The sequence below is a fragment of the Schistocerca gregaria genome, chromosome 7 (genome assembly GCF_023897955.1).
Source record: "Schistocerca gregaria isolate iqSchGreg1 chromosome 7, iqSchGreg1.2, whole genome shotgun sequence".
NCBI classification, from domain to species: domain Eukaryota; kingdom Metazoa; phylum Arthropoda; class Insecta; order Orthoptera; family Acrididae; genus Schistocerca; species Schistocerca gregaria.
Window position 1 is genome coordinate 558,500,382 of NC_064926.1, and position 24,964 is coordinate 558,525,345.

The 24,964-nt window shown below is 43.3% G+C and overlaps 1 protein-coding gene across 2 annotated transcripts in view; it reads left to right on the top strand.

Annotated features, from left to right (window-relative positions):
- Positions 1–3,336: 3,336 nt before the first annotated feature.
- The window catches only part of LOC126281737 (cholinesterase-like), a 228,338-nt gene continuing 206,710 nt past the window's right edge, over positions 3,337–24,964 (top strand). The window contains exon 1 of one of the 2 annotated variants that reach the window (XM_049980921.1): positions 3,337–3,396. In XM_049980921.1, coding sequence (XP_049836878.1) covers positions 3,360–3,396 — 37 coding nt within the window. In that variant the 5' untranslated portion in view covers positions 3,337–3,359. The remainder of the gene's footprint in view (positions 3,397–24,964) is intronic. The other variant, XM_049980922.1, reaches the window with a different exon arrangement.

The following is a 24,964-nucleotide window of genomic DNA, read 5'->3' on the forward strand; positions in this document are numbered from 1 at the left end:
GAGGAGAGCGTGGAGGCCATGGAATTGGTCCGCCTCTACCAATCCATCGGTCACCGAATCTGTTGTTGAGAAGCGTTCGAACACTTCGACTGAAATGTGCAGGAGCTCCATCGTGCATGAACCACATGTTGTGTCGTACTTGTAAAGGCACATGTTCTAGCACCACGGGTGGAGTATCCCGTATGAAATCATGATAACGTGCTCCATCGAGAGTAGATGGAAGAACATGGGGCCCAGTCAATACATCACCAACAATGCATGCCCAAACGTTCAGAGAAAATCTGTGTTGATGACGTGATTGCACAATTGCGTGCGGATTCTCGTCAGCCCACAAATGTCGATTGTGAAAAATTACAATTTGATCACGTTGGAATGAAGCCTCATCCGTAAAGAGAACATTTGCACTGAAATGAGGATAGACACATTGTTGGATGAACTATTCACAGAAGTGTACCCGTGGAGGCCAATCAGCTGCTGATAGTGCCTGCACACTCTGTACATGGTACGGAAACAACTGGTTCTCCCGTAGCACTCTCCATACAGTGACGTGGTCAACGTTACCTTGTACAGCAACAACTTCTCTGAGGCTGACATTAGGGTTATCGTCAACTGCACGAAGAATTGCCTCGTCCATTGCAGATGTCCTCGTCGTTCTAGGTCTTCCCCAGTCACGAGTCATAGGCTGGAATGTTCCATGCTCCCTCAGACGGCGATCAATTGCTTCGAACGTCTTCCTGTCGGCACACCTTCGTTCTGGAAATCTGTCTCGATACAAACGTACAGCGCCACGACTATTGCCCCGTGCAAATCCATACATCAAATGGGCATGTGCCAACTCCGCATTTGTAAGCATTGCACTGACTGAAAAACCACTTTCTTGATGAACACTAACCTGTTGATGCTACGTACTGATATGCTTGATGCTAGCACTGTAGAGCAATGAGTCGCATGTCAATACAAGCACCGAAGTCAGCATTACCTTCCTTCAATTGGGCCAACTGGCGGTGAATCGAGGAAGTACAGTACATACTGACGAAACTAAAATGAGCTCTAACATGTAAATTAAGCGTTTCCGGACAGATGTACACATAACATCTTTTCTTTATTTGTGTGTGAGGAATGTTTCCTGAAAGTTTGGCCGTACCTTTTTGTAACACTCTGTATAGTGTGGATTTTAACAGCTGACGAGCATCAAGGGAATGCCACATATGCAGACGTGCCAAGTTCTACAAGGTGGATTTATCTGTGTATGTTTTTACTTGTGACAAAAATGTTTGTGATTTTATTTTTGACAAAATATTGGTTTGTGACAAATCTGTGTGGAATGTGTGCTAAAATGTTAACATGGCATACGTGATGAAAGCATAACAGAACTTGACGTACACCCAAACTGTTTTTGAAGATTTGAAGATCTTACCTGTCGAAACAGATCAATAAAAAGTGGTTTTGAACGTGAACTTGGCTGTAAAAAATTTATTGAACGTACATACAGATCTCTTCCTCTCTCTTATTTCTTGTCCTGGGAAACTTCAGCAGAACGATGAATCTTGTCAAACCGTCTACACTGGACCGCACACGCCCAGTATGTATTGACAAAACTGAAAATATTTTGGGGGCCGTCAATACTGCCCGTCAGTCTTTACAGTATTGACAGTATGTCGATCAGTTGTAGAATTTTGGAACACGTATTATGTTCGAGTATAATGACTTTTCTGGAGACTAGAAATCTACTCTGTAGGAATCAGCATGGGTTTCGAAAAAGACGGTCGTGTGAAACCCAGCTCGCGCGATTCGTCCACGAGACTCAGAGGGCCATAGACACGGGTTCCAAGTAACTGCCGTGTTTCTTGACTTCCGCAAGGCGTTCGAAACAGTTCCCGACAGTCGTTTAATGAACCACGTAAGAGCATATGAACTATCAGACGAATTTTGTGATTGGATTGAAGAGTTTCTAGATAACAGAACGCAGCATGTCATTCTCAATGGAGAGCAGGCTTCCGGAGTAAGAGTGATTTCAGGTGTGCCGCAGGGGAGTGTCGTAGGACCGTTAAAAAAAATGGTTCAAATGGCTCTGAGCACTATGGGACTTAACATCTGTGGCCATTAGTCCCCTAGAACTTAGAACTACTTAAACCTAACTAACCTGAGGACATCACAAACATCCATGCCCGAGGCAGGATTCGAACCTGAGACCGTAGCAGTCGCGCTGTTCCGGACTGAGCGCCTAGAACCGCGAGACCACCGCGGCCGGCTCGTAGGACCGTTGCTGTTCACAATATACATAAATGACCTTGTAGATAACATCGGAAGTTCACTGAGGCTTTTGCGGATGATGCTGTGGTATATCGAGAGGTCGTAACAAAGGAAAATTGTACTGAAATGCAGGAGGATCTGCAGCGAATTGAATCATGGTGCAGGGAATGGCAATTGAATCTCAATGTAGACAAGTGCAATGTGCTGCGAATACATAGAAAGATAGATCCCTTATCGTTTAGCTACAAAATAGCAGGTCAGCAGCTGGAAGCAGTTAATTCCATAAATTATCTGGGAGTACGCATTAGCAGTGATTTAAAATGGAATGATCATATAAAGTTGATCGTCGGTAAAGCAGGTGCCAGACTGAGATTGATTGGAAGAATCCTAAGGAAATGCAATCCGAAAACAAGGGAAGTAGGTTACTGTACACTTGTTCGCCCACTGCTTGAACAGGGCTCACCAGTGTGGGATCCTTACCAGATAGAGTTGATAGAAGAGATAGAGAAGATCCAACGGAGAGCAGCGCGTTCGATACAGGATCATTTAGTAATCGCAAAAGCTTACGGAGATGATTGATAAATTCCAATGGAAGACTGCAGGAGGGACGCTCAGTAGCTCGGTACGGGCTTTTGTTGAAGTTTCGAGAACATACCTTCACCGAGGAGTCAAGCAGTATATTACTCCCTCCTTCGTAAATCTCGCGAAGAGACCATGAGGATAAAATCAGAGAGATTAGAGCCCACACAGAGGCATACCGACAATCTTTCTTTCCACGAACTATAGGAGACTTGAATAGAAGGGAGAACCGATAAAGGTTCTCAAAGTACCCTCCGCCACACACCGTCGGGTCGCTTGCGGAGTGTAGATGTATTTGTAGACTTAGATGTAGACTATGAATCCTCAGACGGGCAATGTACTAAGGTTTTCACGATATTATTGAACATGGGAAGGGACCTCTGCACAAATACACATCAGAGGCGAAGCGAAAGCTGAGCTGGACGCGCAGTGGGCAGGGGATTCGGCGCGTGGCCGTTGGCAACACTGCGGCTCGCGTGTGCAGAGCCCGGAGGACTGCGGGCGAGGACTGGGCACTCGCGCTCCAGATGCGGCCGTGGCTGCCGGGCGCTTCCACACGTGCAGGTAAGCGAGCAGCGCGCGCACCCGAACGTGGCCCGTTCTGCAGTTTACGTACATACAAGTGTGGCTCCTTCTAGCAGCTCAGTTTCTTCCAAGAAGTGTACTCTGACGCGCCTGCTAGTGGATTTGTTGCTGCTGCTGTTGGGAAATATTCTTGGCAATATTTATACACGGAGTGGAAAATGCGAGATTCTGCAATATTTGCAATAAATCATTGGACATAAGGGAATGAAAGAAATAAGATACTCTTTCAGGTAAAACAGAGCTGACACGGATATAAGAGTGTTACATACAGAACTGTTTCAGAAGAATGTACGTGGTGAAAGAATCAGTGTGCTTGAATGTTTGAGGACCTGCCAAGTCGCGACTCTCAGGAGAACTTTCGCAAGTCATTTCGCGTTTTTTGTTAGGCAAAGAAGATTTTTGGAATGTAGGTGTTAACGTACTCGTCTATTGGAAAACGAAACGTGACAATAAACATCTCTAGGAATGTCGTCAGCTCTTGTGGGCCGTGGCCGTAACCTACATCGCAGAACTACGTCACGAGTGAAAACAAGAAGAAACTGGTGCCGAGACGTGGTTAGCGCGTGGGAAGTCGCTTCAGGATGACGAACGGTGTAAATTCACTATGATTGGTGACAAAATGTTGCATATCCCATTCCGAAATAGTTACTTCGAAAGAGTTATTATGCAGAATCCGAAGACCAGAACATGATATAGCGCCCGAGGAAATAAAATTCACAATGTTTAATACTAATAAAAAAATAATGGGTTAGATAATTATTGAGTAAATAATGGCAATGAAATGCTTTATATCACCAACCTTGTATTCGATGCTCTTTGATTACGAGTAATTCAGCTATTCTGCCAGGATAGAAAAATTTGCTCACAAATTACTTTCTGTCGCAGAAGTTTATCACAGTGCTTACGCCGTACGGCGCATTCGAAATACACCTATTGTGCACAGTATTTGAACATGTAAAAATGATTAGGAACAGTGAGTGAACAAATGTAGTCTACTATAAATTAATGTTCGACGCATTGATATTTTACATTGTTCAATTAATCTGCTCACACTCGTTCCTGAGTTAATACATCAGCACTAAATATTTCATCTGCAGCTCAAGACATGGTTGTTATGGGACCACGCGAATTTTGCGTTCAGCTCGAACCAAGGCTCAGGCCAGAAAAGTGAATACTAAACGCAAAACGGCCTCGCATCGGTAAAAGACAAACGCTAGACGACGGACAAGCATCAGCGAAATAATATTTACAGTATGTGCTTTGGATCGTTAGCAATTTATTAAACATAGTAATGCATACTACACTGCCACTCAATTATGACATGAATCATGAGGTCCGCAGCTCGTGGTCGTGCGGTAGCGTTCTCGCTTCCCACGCCCGGGTTCCCGGGTTCGATTCCCGGCGGGGTCAGGGATTTCCTCTGCCTCGTAATGACTGGGTGTTGTGTGATGTCCTTAGGTTAGTTAGGTTTAAGTAGTTCTAAGTTCTAGGGGACTGATGACATAGCCGCCACGGTAGCTCAGCGTGTTCGGTCGGAGGGCTTAGCTACCCTCTGTACCAAAACAACTGAGTGAACGGATCAACGAACAAACTGAACGAGTGTCATCGGACGTCCGCCACGAACAAATTCAACGCTCTATATAGAACAAAATGAGATTAAAAAAATAGATGTTAAGTCCCATAGTGCTCAGAGCCATTTGAACCATTTTTTTTTAATCATGCGAAGTGTTATTAATGGAGTCATTAAATAGTTCATTAATCATTTTATCACGAAACAAGTCTCAGTTTCCAGATATTTAACAGTGTTGACAAGGATCGCGGACAAAGTTTGAGTTCTGTTTCGCAGTTACCATAGTATTTGAGAAATGGCGGAAAAATACAATTAGCTAAAAGCTGATCACTGTCATATGTAGTAGCCGTGTTTACATCATTGGCTCTGTACGCAAACCTATGGCCCTACACAAAATGTAAAAAAATGTGGCAATTGCGTGTACTTACAGCGTACTTAGCTAAGTAATTGAAAGGATATTCATTCGAATTCACAATATACTGTTTAACATACACGTACATTTAAAGTTTCATTAATATCGCGCTTTCTTACAAGAATCTTATTCACTTTGGCGATATGATGAGGTACTGTTACATCATACAGGAAAGTCAATTTTTTTTTAATTTTTGCATAGGCGCTTTTATGATTACATTCAAAATAATGAATAGTTAGGGCACAAATATTCTCACGCTCACAGAATAGCTGGATTTTTTTGTAGCCACAGATCCTATGAATACGAGGTTGCATATAGAAATCTGTTGATAACCATTATTTATTCGTTGAAATAACTATCGATATCGCTATATTTTTATTAATATTATACACAACAAATTTTATTCTTCGCGGACGCCACAACAGGAGTTCGTTAATGAGACGTTCTGGAAACTTCCCGCTGTCATGCGCTAAGACAACAGTGCAGAAGGGATATAGTGAAAATAATTCCAGTCGCAATAAGACGGATAAAATATGTTCGTCTTAACCAAATTTCAAAATTACTGTTGCGAAGTTGCTGCAGAGCTTGACTTACTGTTAACAACATTTCACGGATCACTACCGTTAGCTGGAACTTGAGAGAATTACATGGTGTCACAAAACCTACGTTACAGTTTCAGTGTATCCAAGTATCTGAATTAAGTACACAAGATGGACAATATAAAATCCAGCCACGAAGCTGCCCAACACACACTATTCTCAACAATTGCAACGGTCGTGCAACGTACTGACGAGGAGTTTCCGATCAAAATGTTGTGTGTTCTGCGAGTTCATATCCCCAGACAAGCTGAACCATGCTTCACCTTACGAAATGAAAAACCGGATTTGAATATTCCGACACCACTTCATTCAGGGACAGGCACTGTGTTTTCCATCGAAATTTTCTTTCGCTTGAGTAATGCATTCTGGTCGTTGAGGGGGTGGAAGGGTGTCGTAATCATCCAAAAATACTATTAAAAAAGCTTTTATTTCATCGCCATTATCGGCTTGGGACAACTATGCCCCATCTTCAGATGGCTACAGTTCTCCTGTTACTTTATCAGTAACATGTCGTCTGCCCCTGCAGTATGCCCCAGTGTTCGGTGTTTTCTTCCTTCTTTGGCAATAGTAATTTCTGGGAGAAATCACAAATCAGTTTAAGGAAAATACTATGCATAGAATCTGCTATCGAAAGTGCCACGTGAACACCTCACAATATTTCTCGCTAGTCATAGTGTCAGGCATATTCCCCAAGAGCAACACGCACAGTGTTAATCATGGTTAAGATGAAATAGATATTTCTCTCCATACCGAGACGAATAACAATTCATTATGTAGGCTACCAGTGGCAACCCTGCCACTGACCTCTTCAATTAATTATGTTCAGTAATTCTTCCCCATTACGTCGACCTCCTCGTTCATGTTATTGTTGTTGTTGCTTGTTGTTGTTATGGTGTTGTTGGCGGTGGTGGCAGCGTTCACTCCGAAGATGGGTTTCATGAACCTCTCCATGCTATCTGCCCTGTGCATGCCTCTTCATTTCCGAATAGCTATTCAACGTACATCCATGTGAACCTATTTACTATATTAATCTCTTGGTCTCCCTCTAGAATTTCTCCCCTCTCCTCCCCTCCCCCCTCCAATTCCCTCCATTACCAAACTGATGATTTTTGATGTTTCAGTTGATCCCTTTCAATTAATCAAGCTATATTCTATTCGGCACTTACTAATGAGTTAGGCGATATAGTCATCACATCTTCAGTATTTTTCTGCAGCAACACATTTCAAAAGCTTCTATTCTCTTCTTGTCTGAACAGCTTATCGTCCACGTCACACATCTGTAGAAGTTGCGCTCAAGGCAAATACCTTCAGAAAAGGGTTCCGAACACCTAAATTTATTATTAAATTTATTATTTAGTATATTATCTTCTTCAGAAACGCTTTTCTTTCCATTGCCAATGTACATTATGTATTTCTCTCCCACTTCGGACATCATCAGTTATTTTATTGCGCAAATAGCAAAGCTCATCTACTATTTTTACTGTCTTATTTCCTTAACTAACGCCTTCAGCATCGCCTGATGTAATTAGACTACATTCCATCACCCTTGTTCTGCTTTCGTTAATGTTCATCTTATATCTTTCTTTCGAGCCACTGTCCCTTCCGTTCAACTGTTCTTCCGATTCCTTTGCTGTCTCTGACAGAATTAGTCATTGGCAAACCTCACAAGTTTTTCTTTCTTCTCTCTGAATTTAAATTCCTTCTTCAAATTTGTCTTTCATTTCCTTTCCTGGCTCCTCAATGTAAAGACTGTTCAAGATGGGGGACAGGCTATAAACCTCGTCTCACTCCCTTCTCAACCTCTGCATCTGACTTGTGCCATTCGGCTTTCAAACTGCCGTCTGTTTCTGAATCAGTTGTTTATCTTAACTCTCCCTGTATTTTACCCCTGCTATCTTCATAATTTCGAAGAGTGTATTCCAGTCAGCATTATCAAAAACTTTCTCTAAATCTACGAATACTACAAACATAGGTTCGTCTTTCTTTAACCTATCTTCTAAGATAAAATTGAAGGGTCAGTACCTCGTTCATATACTATATTATATATGCCAAACAGCCGCCTAAAATTATTAAACATTTCTCGATCAGGAAAAGACTGTCTAGAATAGCGTCGATGGTATCCTCCTTACATGTCGGTTGAAGTAGAAGCCGTGGCCAGCAGTGGGAGTGTGTGAAAGGAAAGTAAGTCTGAGATGATGCCCTGGGGACATACTATACCGACCGACCGCCGTGTCATGCACTGCCATTTGCGTCGCTCGGTTGCCGTAATGGTAGGGGCGTGTGTGAGGGGGGGGGGGGGGGAGGGAGACATGGTGACAACATACCGCTCTCCCGGCAGTTGTCAGCTTTATAGACCCTGCGGCCGATACTTCTCACTGAAGTAGTACGCAACTCGTGGTCTCGCCGTCGCGTTCTCGCTTCCGGTGCACGGGGTCCCGGGTTCAATTCTCGGCGGCGTTTGGGATTTTCACCTGCCTCGAGATGACTGGATGTTTGTGTTGTCCTCGTCATTTCATCTTCATGCATGAAGTGGCGATACTGGACTGAGCAAAGGTTGGGAATTTGTACGGGCGCTGATAACTGCGCAGTTGGACGCCCACAAACCACACATCACCATCATCACCTCATTGAAGTAGCTCCTCAGTTGGCCTCGCGAGGCTGACTGTACACCGTTGCTGTCCTCCCAACAGGGAAAAATCCTTTACATTACCGGAAACTCAACCCGGACACTCCGCGGGCGCATTAAGCGTTGATGTACGGATGCGGTCACTTCTACGGCGTAGATATGTAGAAAGGATGTGCACTGACATATTTTTCAGTGGCTTACAGAATATTTGTGTTTGCGCCGACCTGCGCTGACTAAACTTCTACTTTGTAGGAGCCGATTCTACTTCGAATTAATTAAGAGTGGCATCCTTAAACAGGTATCGGACATTCCTACCGTCATCACCATCATTTCGTATCTCCAGGACGAAATCAAAAAAATGGTTCAAATGGCTCTGAGCACTATGGGACTCAACATCTTAGGTCATAAGTCCCCTAGAACTTAGAACTACTTAAACCTAACTAACCTAAGGACATCACAAACATCCATGCCCGAGGCAGGATTCGAACCTGCGACCGTAGCAGTCCCGCGGTTCCGGACTGCACGCCAGAACCGCACGGCCACCGCGGCCGGCGGACGAAATCATTATGGACAATTTTTTAAATATAAAAGAAAGCTGAAAAACAGGACAATAGCATGAGAAAACGTAACGTAGTAACATATTGCGTTGGTGCACAAGTTCGTAGCGTTTTCACAACAGATACACATAAAAGAGAGTTTAGTCAGCAATATTATAATTTCCTTCACTATTTACAAAATTCTGCCAACGCTGAGTGAGTTTCCGATTCCGCAATTGTCGAAATCACTTGGTTTTGAGGCGAAGAACGTGTCGAGCCATGTTCACAGCGCATTTCCATCCGGAAAAGTTCCTTGAAGGTTGTTCGATGGAAATAAGTGAACACTTGAGGGCACAAGATCAGGTGAATAAGACAGGTGCGGAATCAATTCCCAACTCAACTTCCGCATCGTGTTTTTGTCAGTCTACCAGAATGCTGGCGGGCGTTATCATGAGTATAATCAGACCCACGAGCTATGGCGGTTTCGCGCAGCCCGAAAAACGGATGGGGATTGCATTGTTGCTGGTTCCAAGCGATAGTTGCGGTACACGCATAGACATGTCTTGCGCATAGTGAAAGGGTGTCTCCTGCAAATTGTCTCTCCCACTTGTTGTTGTTGTTGTTGTTGTCTTCAGTTCAGAGACTGGTTTGATGCAGCTCTCCATGCTACTCTACCCTGTGCAAGCTTCTTCATCTCCCAGTACCTACTGCAACCTACATCCTTCTGAATCTGCTTAGTGTATTCATCTCTTGGTCTCCCTCTACGAATTTTACCCTCCACGCCGCTCTCCGATAGTAAATTGGTCATCTCTTGTTACCTCAGAACATGTCCTACCAACCGATCCCTTCTTCTAGTCAAGTTGTGCCACAAATTTCTCTTCTCTCCAATTAAATTCAATACCTCCTCACTAGTTACATGATCTACCCATATAATGTTCAGGATTCTTCTGTAGCACCACATTTCGAAAGCTTCTATTCTCTTCTTGTCCAAACTACTTATCGTCCATGTTTCACTTCCATATTTGGCTACACTCCATACAAATACTTTCAGAAACGACTTCCTGACACTTAAATCTATACTCGATGTTAACAAATTTCTCTTCTTCAGAAACGCTTTCCTTGTCATTGCCAGTCTACATTTTATATCCTCTCTACTTCGAGCATCATCAGTTATTTTGCTCCCCGAATAACAAAATTCCTTTACTACTTTAAGTTCCTCATTTGCTAATCTAGTTCCCTCAGTGTCACGCGAGTTAACTCGACAACATTCAATTATCCTCGTTTTGCTTTTGTTGATTTTCATCTTATATCTTCCTTTCAACACATTGTCCATTCCGTTCAGCTGCTCTTCCAGGTCCTTTGCTGTCTCTGACAGAATTACAATGCAATCAGCGAACCTCAAAGTTTTTATTTCTTCTCCATGGATTTCAATTCTTACTCCGAATTTTTCTTTTATTTCCTTTACTGCTTGCTCAATATACAGATTGAATAACATCGGTGATAGGCTGCAACCCTGTCTCACTCCCTTCCCAGTTGCTTGTGTAGAATTTGTCACTTGTTACCACCATCAGCCATGAAAACTAGCAACAAACGGAATAAAAGTTCATTAATTAACTCGCTACGGTCATGTTCAACGCTCGCACTTGGTACAACATTCACAGCAGAGCACTACTTAACGTTCATCGGTGTCGGAGAATGCGTGACGTCGGTGCGCAGAACAAGCCTAAACTCGACCTCATCCTTTTCTTTGTAGCGTCACTTCACGCAGTCTCCCTGGTCGTTGTTCTTGGAGTGCGTCTCCAAGACGTCTCAGTTGTTGACAATAGATGTCAGCAGTGATGGTTACACCTCGGGGAAGCAATCCGTAGCACCCCACACCGTCGCTGTTCCACCAGATGCGTAACATTGTGTGTTTCGGATACATGCACCCTTTGTTCTGGGAGTTGCTGCTTTGTTTGGGCTCAATTCATTTCCTTTCCTTATGTTAGCATGAAGACACTATTTCTCGACGCCAGCAGCTATGCAGGATAGAAATCGTCGGTGTCGTTCACGAGCCAGTTGATGAGGAGATTCACATATGGCCACCTGCAGAGTTATGTGATTTTGGCTTAGAGCATGTGCTATCCATAAACCCGATTTTTGAACCGTCCCCACTGCATGCGTATGTTGCACGATGGTGGAATGATCACAGTTGACAGGTCTCGAATACACTGACGTGGAAAATTGTGTATTAATGCGTTCACACGACCATCAATCCCGGAAGGTCTTCCTTAACGTGGAGCGTCACTAATCTCAAAACGATCTCCCTTAAAACGAGAAAACCAATTTCTTCTCGTGCTGTGTCCAATGGCATTACCTCCGTACAAGGCACAAATGTTTCTGGCTCCCTCCGCTGCTGTCTGCCCTTTATTCTTCAGATTTCTCCACTTGGCACTATTTCTAACGTCCACAGCTCCACTCACTATATCCAAATGACAAAGCGTTAACTAAAGTATCAACAGTGAACTACAAATAAAAAATGGCAATCGATAGATTAGTCCATAGAAACCAGAATACTAACATGTAAAACAAAAATGCTACGAACTTATCCACCAACCTAGTATTTGTAACTACTACATAATGGATTTATTATAGATATAAACATGTATTATACGTCAAATTGCGTTTCATTTAGTTGCAAGGGCGGAACTTACCTCCATGAATTCTGAAGCAACCAAAGCACGACGGAAAACACAAAAACGATAAAATTGCAAATTCTTAACTTCTGTCTTTCTCTGCCGTAGAATAATTTCAAGAGGTTAGCTTGTTGACCTCGTATTTTGTGAATGACACTCTCAAAATACATTTTAGCGATTATTTTTATTTTTGCTTTTATATGGCAGTTATAATTTTATTCTTCTCTGCAAGTTGGAGGTCTCAGTATTCAGTTTGAAGTAATACAGTATTTCCTATTACTCATGACTTAACAGCTTGTCGTTGTTACAAAAACAAGAGTTGCATACAATTACCGGTACGTAAAACTGATATATAAATACATTAAACGGAAATATATCAAAACAGCTAAGTACTCTTTCACAAATGAATGTTTTTTCTTGAAGTGTATGGTTAAATATGTCATGGTTTCCGAGTCAGTACGCAGTATACCCTTCAGAAATACACCTATTATAGAGCCTTCGAGAAGGCTCCGTTCGCCATGAAACATTTTGGCACATATTTACGAGGGTAATTCCAAAAGTAAGGTCTCCTTTTTTTTATAAGTACATAGACCTGTTTATTTCTACAATGGTTTAAATCAATTTACAGCTTGCACATTTAGCTATTTTTCGACATAATCACTATTTCTGTCGATGCATTTTTGTAGACGCTGTGGTACTTTTCGTATGCCCATGTCATACCAGCTCGCCGCCATACTGTTCAGAAAGTTATGAACCTCTTCTTTCACCTCGTTGTCGGAGCTGAATCGCTTTCCGGCCAAATGTTCTTTTAACCTAGGGAACAGGTGATGGTCACTAGGCGCGAAGTCAGGACTATAGGGTGGGTGGGTGATTATGTTCCACCGAAACTGTTGCAAGAGAGCAATAGTTTGCCGAGCGATGTGTGGGCGAGCGTTGTCTTGGAGAATGTGTGCGCCCTTGCTCAACATTCCTCTTCTTCGGTTCTGAATCGCCCGTTTGAGTTTTTTCAGAGTCTCACAGTATATGTCAGCGTTAATTGTGGTCCCAGTGGGCATAAAGTGGGCCAACAATACCCCTTTCCGATCCCAAAAAACGGCTGTCATGACTTTACCGGCAGACTGTGTTTGAACTTCCGCGGCTTTGGCGAAGAAGGATGCCGCCACTGGCGTGACTGTTGCTTGGTCTCAGGTGTAAAGTAGTATGCCCAGGTTTCGTCACCGGTGACAATTGAGTCCAGAAAGTTGTCCTGTTCGGCTGCAAGGCGGTGAAGAAATGCGCGGGAAGCATCAACTCGTTGCCGCATGTGGTCCTCAGTCAGCATGCGTGGCACCCATCTTGCGCGCACCTTCCGGTAGTTCAATGTTTCCGTTAAAATTCTCTGAGCGGTGCATCGGGAAACCTCAGGAACCAACGTGCAGAGATCATCCAAGGTGATCCGCCGATCTTCACGCATACTTTGCTCAACCTTAAACACTGTCTCCTCAGAAATTGACGGTCTCCCGCTCCTCTGTTCGTCGTGAAGTTCGGTCCGACCAGCTGCAAACTCTCTACACCACTTATGAACATTTTTGACATCCATGCACGACTCACCATACACTTCCGTCGATTGGCGATGGATTTCAATCGGCGCAGTGCCCTTTGCGTTCCAAAACCGAATAACTACGCGCAATTCGCACTTGGCGGTAACCTCCAACGGGCGCTCCGTTCTCAACTGCTGCCAAGTCAAGACTGAGCGCCTCAGTGCGGCGTTCGCTTGTTTACACAGCGCGTAAAGCACTCTTCATAACAGTGTGACCAACTGCCACACAAACAGAGTTCTGTACGTATAAAATAATAGGAGACTTTACTATTCGGATTACCCTCGTACTTACATCCAATAGCTGCTTCCTGGATTTTCTTTTGTCATTTGCGCTCTTTCATTGACGCAGCGATGAGTGATAACAGATTGAAAGTAAAAGTAAAGTGTTTCATTTCGTACACAGATGTGAAAACGTCGCTAATATTGAGCTGGTAACAGTACGTTGCTATGGACACGTGTTTGCACTAGCTGAGTGATGCGACGCTGTAGTCAGGCATGGCAACCTTTGCTGACCCGCGGACCTGATTCACATACTTAAGCTCGCGGGTCGCTTCTGCACGTGACGCGACAGCAGCGCTACTAGCGCTTTAAGTCAAAACTATAGCGTCCGTGCCGTTAATGTTATAGGGTAACGCACCGGTATGAATCGCTGAATCTCACCCCTTTCCCGACGCGTCACTCCAAGAAATTATGCCTCAAAACAAGCCTTTTATGAGGGCACATTAATTCTTTGTTCACCCTATCTTTACATTTATTTACACATCATGAACATGGTTTATATTCTTCTTGAAAACTTCCGTTGCAAAATTCTGCAACGCCTTTAGTAAAGAAACAATGCTCACGAAACGTAAGTAAATGTAAACGTCTGAGGATGGTATACCAGGCATCTTGAAATACCAACACGGAAAAATAAACACCGATGAAAGCAATTGCTCACTGCCAATTCATTCCTAATTACTATCAGTTTAAACAGTTACAGTGTTCTAAAACGCCCACAACGGACAAGAATTTACTAACGCTATTATTAGAAAGCACACAAACACAAAATGCTCGAATGAAATATAGGCAGTTCCAGTCCACAAGCAATCAGGAGTAACTTCCGTGTGAAATTTCTACCGTTGGACTACAATGCGAGCGCTTCGCTCTCTATCTCTCAAATTTCTTCCGCGGGCCGGATTGAAACCAATCGTGGGCCGGATACAGCCAATGAGCCACTGGGTGCCGACTCGTGGTGTCAAGTCATGGGAACGTAACAGTTGACTATCCGACTAACCTGCAAAATCTTGCCGTGTATGTTTTGTTACCGATATGAAAGGAAACTCTCAGCTAACTACTGTATGAGGAGAATATGTGAAGAAAAAACAAATTAGCGATACCAAACGTCGATCCAACTGCCAGATATTTATACAGTTACGCTACTGTAATTAGATTAGTTATTGTCGTTGGTCTAAAATTTTTGTGCACGCTGCTCTTGTTGAGCTCGCCGAATTTGAAATTCATTGCTAACAAAAATGCTCCAAATTAAGGTGTTTAAATTGCGCACTGGACCAAGATCACTGAGCTTTTCGGGTCAGCTTTAGTGACCAGGTAATTTCGTTCGTGAAACACTCCTCTCGTGAGCTGTGAGAAGGCAGCCCTCTCAGCTGCATTCTTTCTTCTTGTGTGTGCGATATATGGTCAAAAAATTCCGGAACTTTGTCCACAAAATTTTTCTGCACTTACCTTTTACTTATTATGCATAGTCTCTTCGAAATAATCTCCTCCACAATTGATACACCGCTCCCAACTCCGTTTCCATTTCCAAAAGCAGTCTTGGTACGCCTCTTGCTGGATCTCATCTATTGTTGAAAATCTTCGTCCTTTCAAATAAAAGAAAGTACGCAGGGGCCAGAACTGGAGAGCACGGAGGTTGAGGAAGGATAGTGATTTTGTTTTTTGTGCAGCAGTCACGCACCAACAGGTATGAATGTGCGGATGTGTTATCGTGGAGCTGTGAATGGTCTCGCCACATTTCAGGCCGTTTTCTCATCACATTTTCTCGCAACACGTCCCGATAGCATAATCGATTAACAGTTTGTCCCTATTGCACGAATTCATTATGAACTAATCCTTCAAAGTCAAAGAAAACTCATCATCATGGCTTTGGCATTTGACCTGACTTTTTTTTTACTGAAGGATCTTTCCCGACTCATTGTGAAGATTAACCTGGGTATCAACATCATAACTGTAAACCTACGTCTCATCACCAGTTACGAATCTCTTAAGGTTCAAAATGGTTCAAATGGCTCTGAGCACTATGGGACTGTCTGAGGTCATCAGTCCCTTAATCTCTTAAGGAGCATCTAGTTCTCATTTGCGAGATCCAAAAGCTCTTCACAGATTGCGAGGCCTCGGGTCTTTCTGGTCTTGACTCATAAGCCATGGGACGGACTCCGCGGCAATACGGTGAATTCCATGATGCTGTGTCGGGATTTCATGACATGATCCAGCTGAAATCTTACATTCTTCTGCAATCTATCGGACACTCAGCATTCGATTGGCACGCACTGTTTCGTTGACGTTCCTGTCATGAGCGTCGCCGGTAGTCGTCGAAGGGCGTGCTGAACGAGGGTCACCTTCAACTTCAGTCGGGCCATTTTTAAAAGGTGTGAATCGTTCGTACGGCTTGAGCACTCACCACCGTAGGCTTCCTGCACTATTTGGTATGTCTCTGTAAAGGTTTGAGTTCCACGAAAAATTTAATGCAGACGCGTTGCTCCTCTAGCTCTGCCATTTCGAAATTCGCAAACTGTGCGACACAACGTTCTACTCGCTACAGCACTGAGCAATAGCTAACAGACATATAACAATGAAACTTCTGGCAGTTACACATTTAACACAGGCGTGTGCAGGGATGCCAACCGAATTTCGCTCCAACACGCCATTGGCGCGAAATTATGGGTGTTCCGGAATCTTTTGAACTGACCGCGTATTTCAATAATACTGCTCACTTTTCCTTTCGTATAATCTATGTAGTATCATATATTTATCGTCTGAAATCCAGTCGTCTTTCTCACACCAGCCATTTATTTTGATTTTTCTACGATTAGTGATGGCAATTTGTATCTTTCGGCCTTCTACTAGTATGGAAACGAGGAATCGTCTCCTCATCGTCGATCTTTCGACTGGCTGTCAGGTCTCCACCTGGATTTATTAGAAGCTAACTTAATCCTTTCTGCATAATTAGAGACTCTTGCATCATATATAGCTTGTCTCTAAAATTCCTGTTTCAGCTTCCCTCACTCCATATTCCTTGTAATGTTCCGTCTCGAACATTTACAAGGAACTGATTGTATGATATTATGTGACCAGCCCACTCGTGTCTTCTTCACTCTGTTGTTCCTTCGTGTATTTTTAACACGACTTCCTGGTCCAAGAGATTTCATTTCGGTTCTTACAGTTGTCGATGTTTCTCAGCGACACTGTGTCACGTTCCAAATAAAGGTCTTCACCCAACTTTTTCCCCACTTCAGTATCTGTTGTTTGAGCAACTTTTTTTTTCTTTTACACATAAACTTAGCTTTTCATTCTTCAATTCTTTGTTTTATGTCTTCTTACTTCTTCCGTTTTCAGTTATCATACTTACTAAATTTTGCATGATCTTGGGTGTTTTATTTTCTCCAATTTTAACATTTGCTTTTTCTGATTCCTCGAAGCACCTTAGTATTTCTATTTTGAGTTAATTTCTATTTGTATTGATCTCTTAATACTGTATCCCTACTTCTACACTGTTCGGACATTTTTCTTCTGTAACCGTAGTGCGACACAATTTCAGCTTTCTTTGTGTCACCTTATGCGTAGATGACAACGCTGCTATTAACCTATTGATTTGGCTTTCCTCTACAGGAGTATGTTTTAAGAAGTGACTGTTTCATCGTTGTATACACCACGACAAGTAAAGTGATGCTACAGTCTTCCATTATAACCTGAAGATTGTCAGCAGACGCTCCGTAGAAACATAGTTTTAACGAGGAATGGAAAAGGAAGTGATATTCTCCTAGTTGACAAAGGAACGATACAGAGCAAAAATACAAGCACATATCCCTAAAAACATGGTTCTCTCAGACAAGAGTATCTAAACGTTAACCACCTACAGTAAGCTACATCAGATTGTTCGCAAGTTACGCGTCAGTCATGTATAGAATGAAAAGTGTGTTGTCTCCGTTTATAATCTTACTCACATAAACTTGTATGTCAACCGAGCACGGGGTCCCGGGATCAATTCTCGGCGGCGTTTGGGATTTTCACCTGCCTCGAGATGACTGGATGTTTGTGTTGTCCTCATCATTTCATCTTCATTCATGAAGTGGCGATACTGGACTGAGCAAAGGTTGGGAATTTGTACGGGCGCTGATAACCGTGCAGTTGGGCGCCCACAAACCAAACATCACCATCATCATCTCATTGAAGTAGCTCCTCAGTTGGCCTCGCGAGGCTGACTGTACACCGTTCCTGTCCTCCCAACAGGGAAAAATCCTTTACATTACCGGAAACTCAACCCGGACACTCCGCGGGCGCATTAAGCGTTGATGTACGGATGCGGTCACTTCTACGGCGTAGATATGTAGAAAGGATGTGCACTGACATATTGTTCAGTGGCTTACAGAATATTTGTGTTTGCGCCGACCTGCGCTGACTAAACTTCTACTTTGTAGGAGCCGATTCTACTTCGAATTAATTAAGAGTGGCATCCTCAAACAGGTATCGGACATTCCTACCGTCATCACCACCATTTCGTATCTCCAGGACGAAATCAAAAAAATGGTTCAAATGGCTCTGAGCACTATGGGACTCAACATCTTAGGTCATAAGTCCCCTAGAACTTAGAACTACTTAAACCTAACTAACCTAAGGACATCACAAACATCCATGCCCGAGGCAGGATGCGAACCTGCGACCGTAGCAGATCCGCGGTTCCGGACTGCAGCGCCAGAACCGCACGGCCACCTCGGCCTGCGGACGAAATCATTATGGACAATTTTTTAAATATAAAAGAAAGCTGAAAAACAGGACAACAGCATGAGAAAACGTAACGTAGTAACATATTGCGTTGGTGCACAAGTTCGTAGCGTTTTCACAACAGATACACATAAAAGAGAGTTTAGTCAGCAATATTATAATTTCCTTCACTATTTACAAAATTCTGCCAACGCTGAGTGAGTTTCCGATTCCGCAATTGTCGAAATCACTTGGTTTTGAGGCGAAGAACGTGTCGAGCCATGTTCACAGCGCATTTCCATCCGGAAAAGTTCCTTGAAGGTTGTTCGATGGAAATAAGTGAACACTTGAGGGCACAAGATCAGGTGAATAAGACAGGTGCGGAATCAATTCCCAACTCAACTTCCGCATCGTGTTTTTGTCAGTCTACCAGAATGCTGGCGGGCGTTATCATGAGTATAATCAGACCCACGAGCTATGGCGGTTTCGCGCAGCCCGAAAAACGGATGGGGATTGCATTGTTGCTGGTTCCAAGCGATAGTTGCGGTACACGCATAGACATGTCTTGCGCATAGTGAAAGGGTGTCTCCTGCAAATTGTCTCTCCCACTTGTTGTTGTTGTTGTTGTTGTCTTCAGTTCAGAGACTGGTTTGATGCAGCTCTCCATGCTACTCTACCCTGTGCAAGCTTCTTCATCTCCCAGTACCTACTGCAACCTACATCCTTCTGAATCTGCTTAGTGTATTCATCTCTTGGTCTCCCTCTACGAATTTTACCCTCCACGCCGCTCTCCGATAGTAAATTGGTCATCTCTTGTTGCCTCAGAACATGTCCTACCAACCGATCCCTTCTTCTAGTCAAGTTGTGCCACAAACTTCTCTTCTCCCCAGTCCTATTCAATACTTCCTCATTAGTTATGTGATCTACCCATCTAATCTTCAGCATTCTTCTGTAGCACCACATTTCGAAAACTTCTGTTCTCCTCTTGTCCAAACTATTTATCGTCCATGTTTCACTTCCATAGATGTGGCTACACTCTATACAAATACTTTCAGAAAAGACTTCCTGACACTTAGATCTATACGGGATGTTAATAAATTTCTCTTCTTCAGAAACGCTTTCCTTGCCATTGCCAGTCTACATTTTATATCCTCTCTACTTCGAGCATGGTCAGTTATTTTGCTCCCCAAATAGCAAAACTCCTTTACTACTTTAAGTGTCTCATTTCCTAATCTAATTCCCTCAGCATCACCCGACTTAATTCGACTACATTCTATTATTCTCGTTTTGCTTTTGTTGATGTTCATCTTATATCCTCCTTTCAAGACACTGTCCATTTCGTTCAAGTGCTCTTCCAAGTCCTTTGCTGCCTCTGACAGAATTACAATGTCATCGGCGAACCTCAACGTTTTTATTTCTTCTCCATGGATTTTAATACCTACTCCGAATTTTTCTTTTGTTTCCTTTACTGCTTGCTCAATATACAGATTGAATAACATCTGGGATAGACTACAGCCCTGTCTCACTCCCTTCCCAACCACTGCTTCCCTTTCATGTCCCTAGACTCTTATAACTGCCATCTGGTTTCTGTACAAATTGTAAATAGTCTTTCGCTCCCTGTATTTTACCCCTGCCACCCTTAGAATTTGAAAGAGAGTATCCCAGTCAACATTGTCAAAAGCTTTCTCTGAGTCTACAAATGCTAGAAACGTAGGTTTGCCTTTCCTTAATCTTTCTTCTAAGATAAATCGTAAGGTCAGTATTGCCTCACGTGTTCCAGTATTTCTACGGAATCCAAACTGATCTTCCCCAAGGTCGGCTTCTCCTAGTTTTTCCATTCGTCTGTAAAGAATTCGAGTTAGTATTTTGCAGCTATGGCTTATTAAACTGACTAACGATATTTATTTTGATGATCTCCCCCTCCTATATTAATTTGAACGAATGGTTTAGAAAACACCCTGTATATTCGATGTTCACACATTTTTGTTCTTCCTGGAAGCTTATCTGATTACTGTCGCTCCCCTGCTAGCCATTAAAATCACATCATGGCAGCAACAAACGTCAGATGTTTGGCGTTTCAACGTACCCGCACGGTGTAGTTAGGAGTAACCCAAACGACGTTCTATATGTAAGGGAAGATTAGGCAGCGGTTCCCTCATTCATAACTCGAATGTAAGTGTTGGCTGTTCGGGAGGAGATCGTGCTATGCCCATATAAAGAAGGAAAAACTTCTAGCAGAACATATCGGAATTTGGGGGCGGCCTACGAATACTGTGTTTATCGTTTCGATATCTTATTGGTCGCTTTTGTTGGGATCCCACACCGCCATGCAGAGTGCGGAATCTGCGTTGATAAGGGCCATCCATACTAGCGCCTGAGAGGGTAGCTACATTGTTCGATGGGCACCGCAGATTCGTACAAAAACTCGGAACCCCGCGAGAAATGGATGCTTCCGCATAAATGCAGATGCTAGTCAAATTTTGGAAATTTGTGGAAGTTCCTATGGGACCAAACTGTTGAGGTTATCGGTACCTAGGTTTACACACTACTTAATCCAGCTTAAACTAACTTACGCTAAGGACAACACACACACACACACACACATGCCCGAGGGGGGACTCGAACCTCCGGCGGGGAGAGCCGCGCGAACCTTGGGAAGGCGCCCAAACCATGCGACGGATGCTAGTCAAAAATTGTTCAAATGGCTCTAAGCACTATGGGACTTAACATCTGAGGTCATCAGTCCTCTAGACCTAGAACTACTTATACCTAACTAACCTAAGGACATCACACACATCCATGCCCCAGGCAGGATTCGAACCTGCGACCGTAGCGGTCGTGCGGTTCCAGTCTGAAGCGCCTAGAAACGCTCGGCCACACCGGCCGGCGACGCTAGTCCATCCTGCAGGTTGCACTGTTGTATTTCACCGCGAACGGCACCCGTTCAGTGTTCTCAATACGTTGCAAATGTCAGCCGTGGTCGGAATAGTGTTTCCGTAGTTTCAATTGCATTATGTCGGATGCATGTGAATTCGATTGTGGGCAAACTGTTGGTGTTCGTACGGTGGGTGCTTATGTAACCTAGGGCGCCCGAAGATTTTGATGAGGCATCGAATCGTAGATTAAGGTAGAGTGGTAAACGTTCTCCGCTAAGTCAGAACGCGGACGTAAGTGCGTGATGAGCGATCGCGACGGGCGGTCATTGAAGAGTTGTGATGAGAAATGAGATGGCGACAGCTGCAAAACTGCATAACTGAATGTCACACTCGCGAACCATGTCAGCACCAAAACATCACAGAGAGGTCTCCATAAACCGCCAATGGCAGGCGAACTCGAGTTCCAAAACCACAAATCGGTGGAAAATGTGGTGCCGAAGCCACAAAATCTGGACTGCGGACCAATGGAAGAATGTTATTTGGTCGGATGTGACTTGAGTTACACTGTTTCCAACTTCACGCAGAGTTTACGCCCGAAGAGTGAAACATAGCTGGTGTTCGGTGTTGATTTGAACAACCATAACGTGGTATTCCAGGGGCTCCATGGTTACCCAGTCAGGTCACCTTATTTTCAAAGATTATGTGACCATTTTGGATGATCAAGCGCATTCTGTGGTACAATGTTTGAAAAATGTCATACTGCCGGCTTGAGCCTCTGGTAAAATGCTTGTACACAACCAATTTCAGTCGTCTATCAGGTTATTCACAGCATAAAGACGACTTAGAAGAAAGATTAAGGAAAGGCAAACCTACGTTTCTAGCATTTGTAGACTTGGAGAAAGCTTTTGACAATGTTGACTGGAATACTCTCTTTCAAATTCTAAGGGTGGCAGCGGTAAAATACAGGGAGCGAAAGGCTATTTACAATTTGTACAGAAACCAGATGGCAGTTATAAGAGTCGAGGGGCATGAAAGGGAAGCAGTGGTTGGGAAGGGAGTAAGACAGGGTTGTAGCCTCTCCCCGATGTTATTCAGTCTGTATATTGAGCAAGCAGTAAAGGAAACAAAAGAAAAATTCGGAGTAGGTATTAAAATCTATGGAGAAGAAATAAAAAGTTTGAGGTTCGCCGACGACATTGTAATTCTGTCAGAGACAGCAAAGGACTTAGAAGAGCAGTTGAATGGAATGGACAGGGTCTTGAAAGGAGGGTATAAGATGAACATCAACAAAAGCAAAACGAGGATAATGGAATGTAGTCGAATTAAGTCAGGTGATGCTGAGGGAATTAGATTAGGAAATGAAACACTTAAAGTAGTAAAGGAGTTTTGCTATTTGGAGAGCAAAATAACTGATGATGCTCGAAGTAGAGAGGATATAAAATGTAGACTGGCAATGGCAAGGAAAGCGTTTCTGAAGAAGAGAAATTTGTTAACATCGCGTATAGATCTAAGTGTCAGGAAGTCTTTTCTGAAAGTGTTTGTATGGAGTGTAGCCATGTATGGAAGTGAAACATGGACGATAACTAGTTTGGACAAGAAGAGAATAGAAGTTTTCGAAATGTGGTGCTACAGACGAATGCTGAAGATTAGATGGGTAGATCACATAACTAATGAGGAGGTATTGAATAGGATTGGGGAGAAGAGAAGTTTGTGGCACAACTTGACTAGAAGAAGGGATTGGTTGGTAGGACATGTTCTGAGGCATCAAGGGATCACCAATTTATTATTGGAGGGCAGCATGGAGGGTAAAAGTCGTAGAGGGAGACCAAGAAATGAATACACTAAGCAGATTCAGAAGGATGTAGGTTGCAGTATGTACTGGGAGATGAAGAAGCTTGCACAGGATAGTGGCATGGAGAGCTGCATCAAACCAGTCTAAGCCCGTAGAGAACAACAACAACTACAACAACAACAACAAAGACGATTGTAACGGGTTGTGAAACTAAAGTCTTTTACCAGCAGCTTATGGCGGTAACATGACATTTTTCAAATATGTAAGAGCTGTGGCGCATCACCTTCAGAAAATAGATCGCTACAGTGGTAATATTCTGTTCAGAGACGACGCGGCTGAAGTTTACATAGCTTGCATATTACAGAACTGGTTTTATCTGCATCTAAGTCTGCGTAGATACTCTAGCAGAGGGTTCATCGAAACACCTTCACAATAATTCTCTATTATTCAAATCTCGTACAGCGCGCGGATAAAAACGAACACCTATATCTCTCGGTGCGAGCTATGGTTTCTCTTATTTTATTATTGTGGTCATTTCTCCGTATGTAGGTCGGTATCGACAAAGTATTTTCGCATTCGGAGGAGAAAGTTGGCGACTGAAATTTCGTGAGAAGATTGCGCCTCAACGAAAACACCTTTAATGATATCCACCCCAAATCATGTATCATTTCAGTGACTCTCTCCGCTATTTCGCGATAATACAAAACGCACTGCCCTTCTTTGAACTTTATCGATGTACTTCGTCGATCCTATGTGGTGAGGGTCCCACACTGCGCAGCAGCCGGCCGCGGTTGTCTCGCGGTTCTGGGCGCTCAGTCCGGAGCCGCGCGACTGCTACGGTCGCAGGTTCGAATCCTGCCTCGGGCATGGATGTGTGTGATGTCCTTAGGTTAGTTGGGTTTAAGTAGGGGACTGAGGACCAAGTCCCATAGTGCTCAGGGCCATTTGAACTGCGCAGCCTATCCTAAGAGGCGGACAAGCGTGGTGTAGGTTGTCTCTTTCGTAGATCTGTTAACTTTCCTAAGTGTCCTGCCAATAAAACGCATTCTTTGCTTAGTCTTCCCCACCAGCGTTTTCCATGTGTTCCTTCGAATTTAAGTTGTTCGTAATCGTACTTCCTAGTTGAATTTACGGCCCTTAGGTTTTACTTATTTATAGTGTAACTAAAGTTTAAGGGATTCCTTTCAGCACTCATGTGGATGACCTCACACTTTTCATTATTTAGGGTCAATTGCCAATTTTCGCACCATACAGAAATATTTTCTAAATCATTCTGCAATTCGTTTTGATCATCTGATGACTTTACTGGTCGATAAACGACAGCGTTATCTGCAAACAACCCAAGACGGCTGCTAAGATTCTCCTAAATCGTTTATATAGATGAAGAACTGCAAAGGGCTTATAACGCTACCTTGGGGAATTCTGAAGAGTGTAGTCGAGTCAGTATTGTCAGAAACCTGTTCTGAACCAACAAATGCTTTGATATACGTTTTTCCTCATCAGTGTATTTTCAAAAGGTGTTCGACGAGAGTTCCGTTTGTATCTCTGTGGTGTTTGCTGTCCCCTAAGCAGACTTCCTCGCACTACCACTATGGTTTCCTCTTTCTCGTCTGTCTCGTTTTGCGCAGTTCATCGCTAAGTTAAAACGTGTCCAGAGCTTCAGCTTCCCGTTTACCTTTTGCAAGGCCTGCTTGAGATATGCCAAGTCATGCCGGAGGCCAACAAACTAAACCAGCAAAACGAAGAAACACATCCTCTCAACGTCAGATCAAACACTACTACTCTTCTTGAAGATGCTTTTAAATTCCACGAACCACTGCGAAGCGATTTCTGCGTGATGTACTCTTTCAGGGCGTGTCCACGGACATCATTATTACAGCCGTTCCATTATCCCTTTGAAAATAG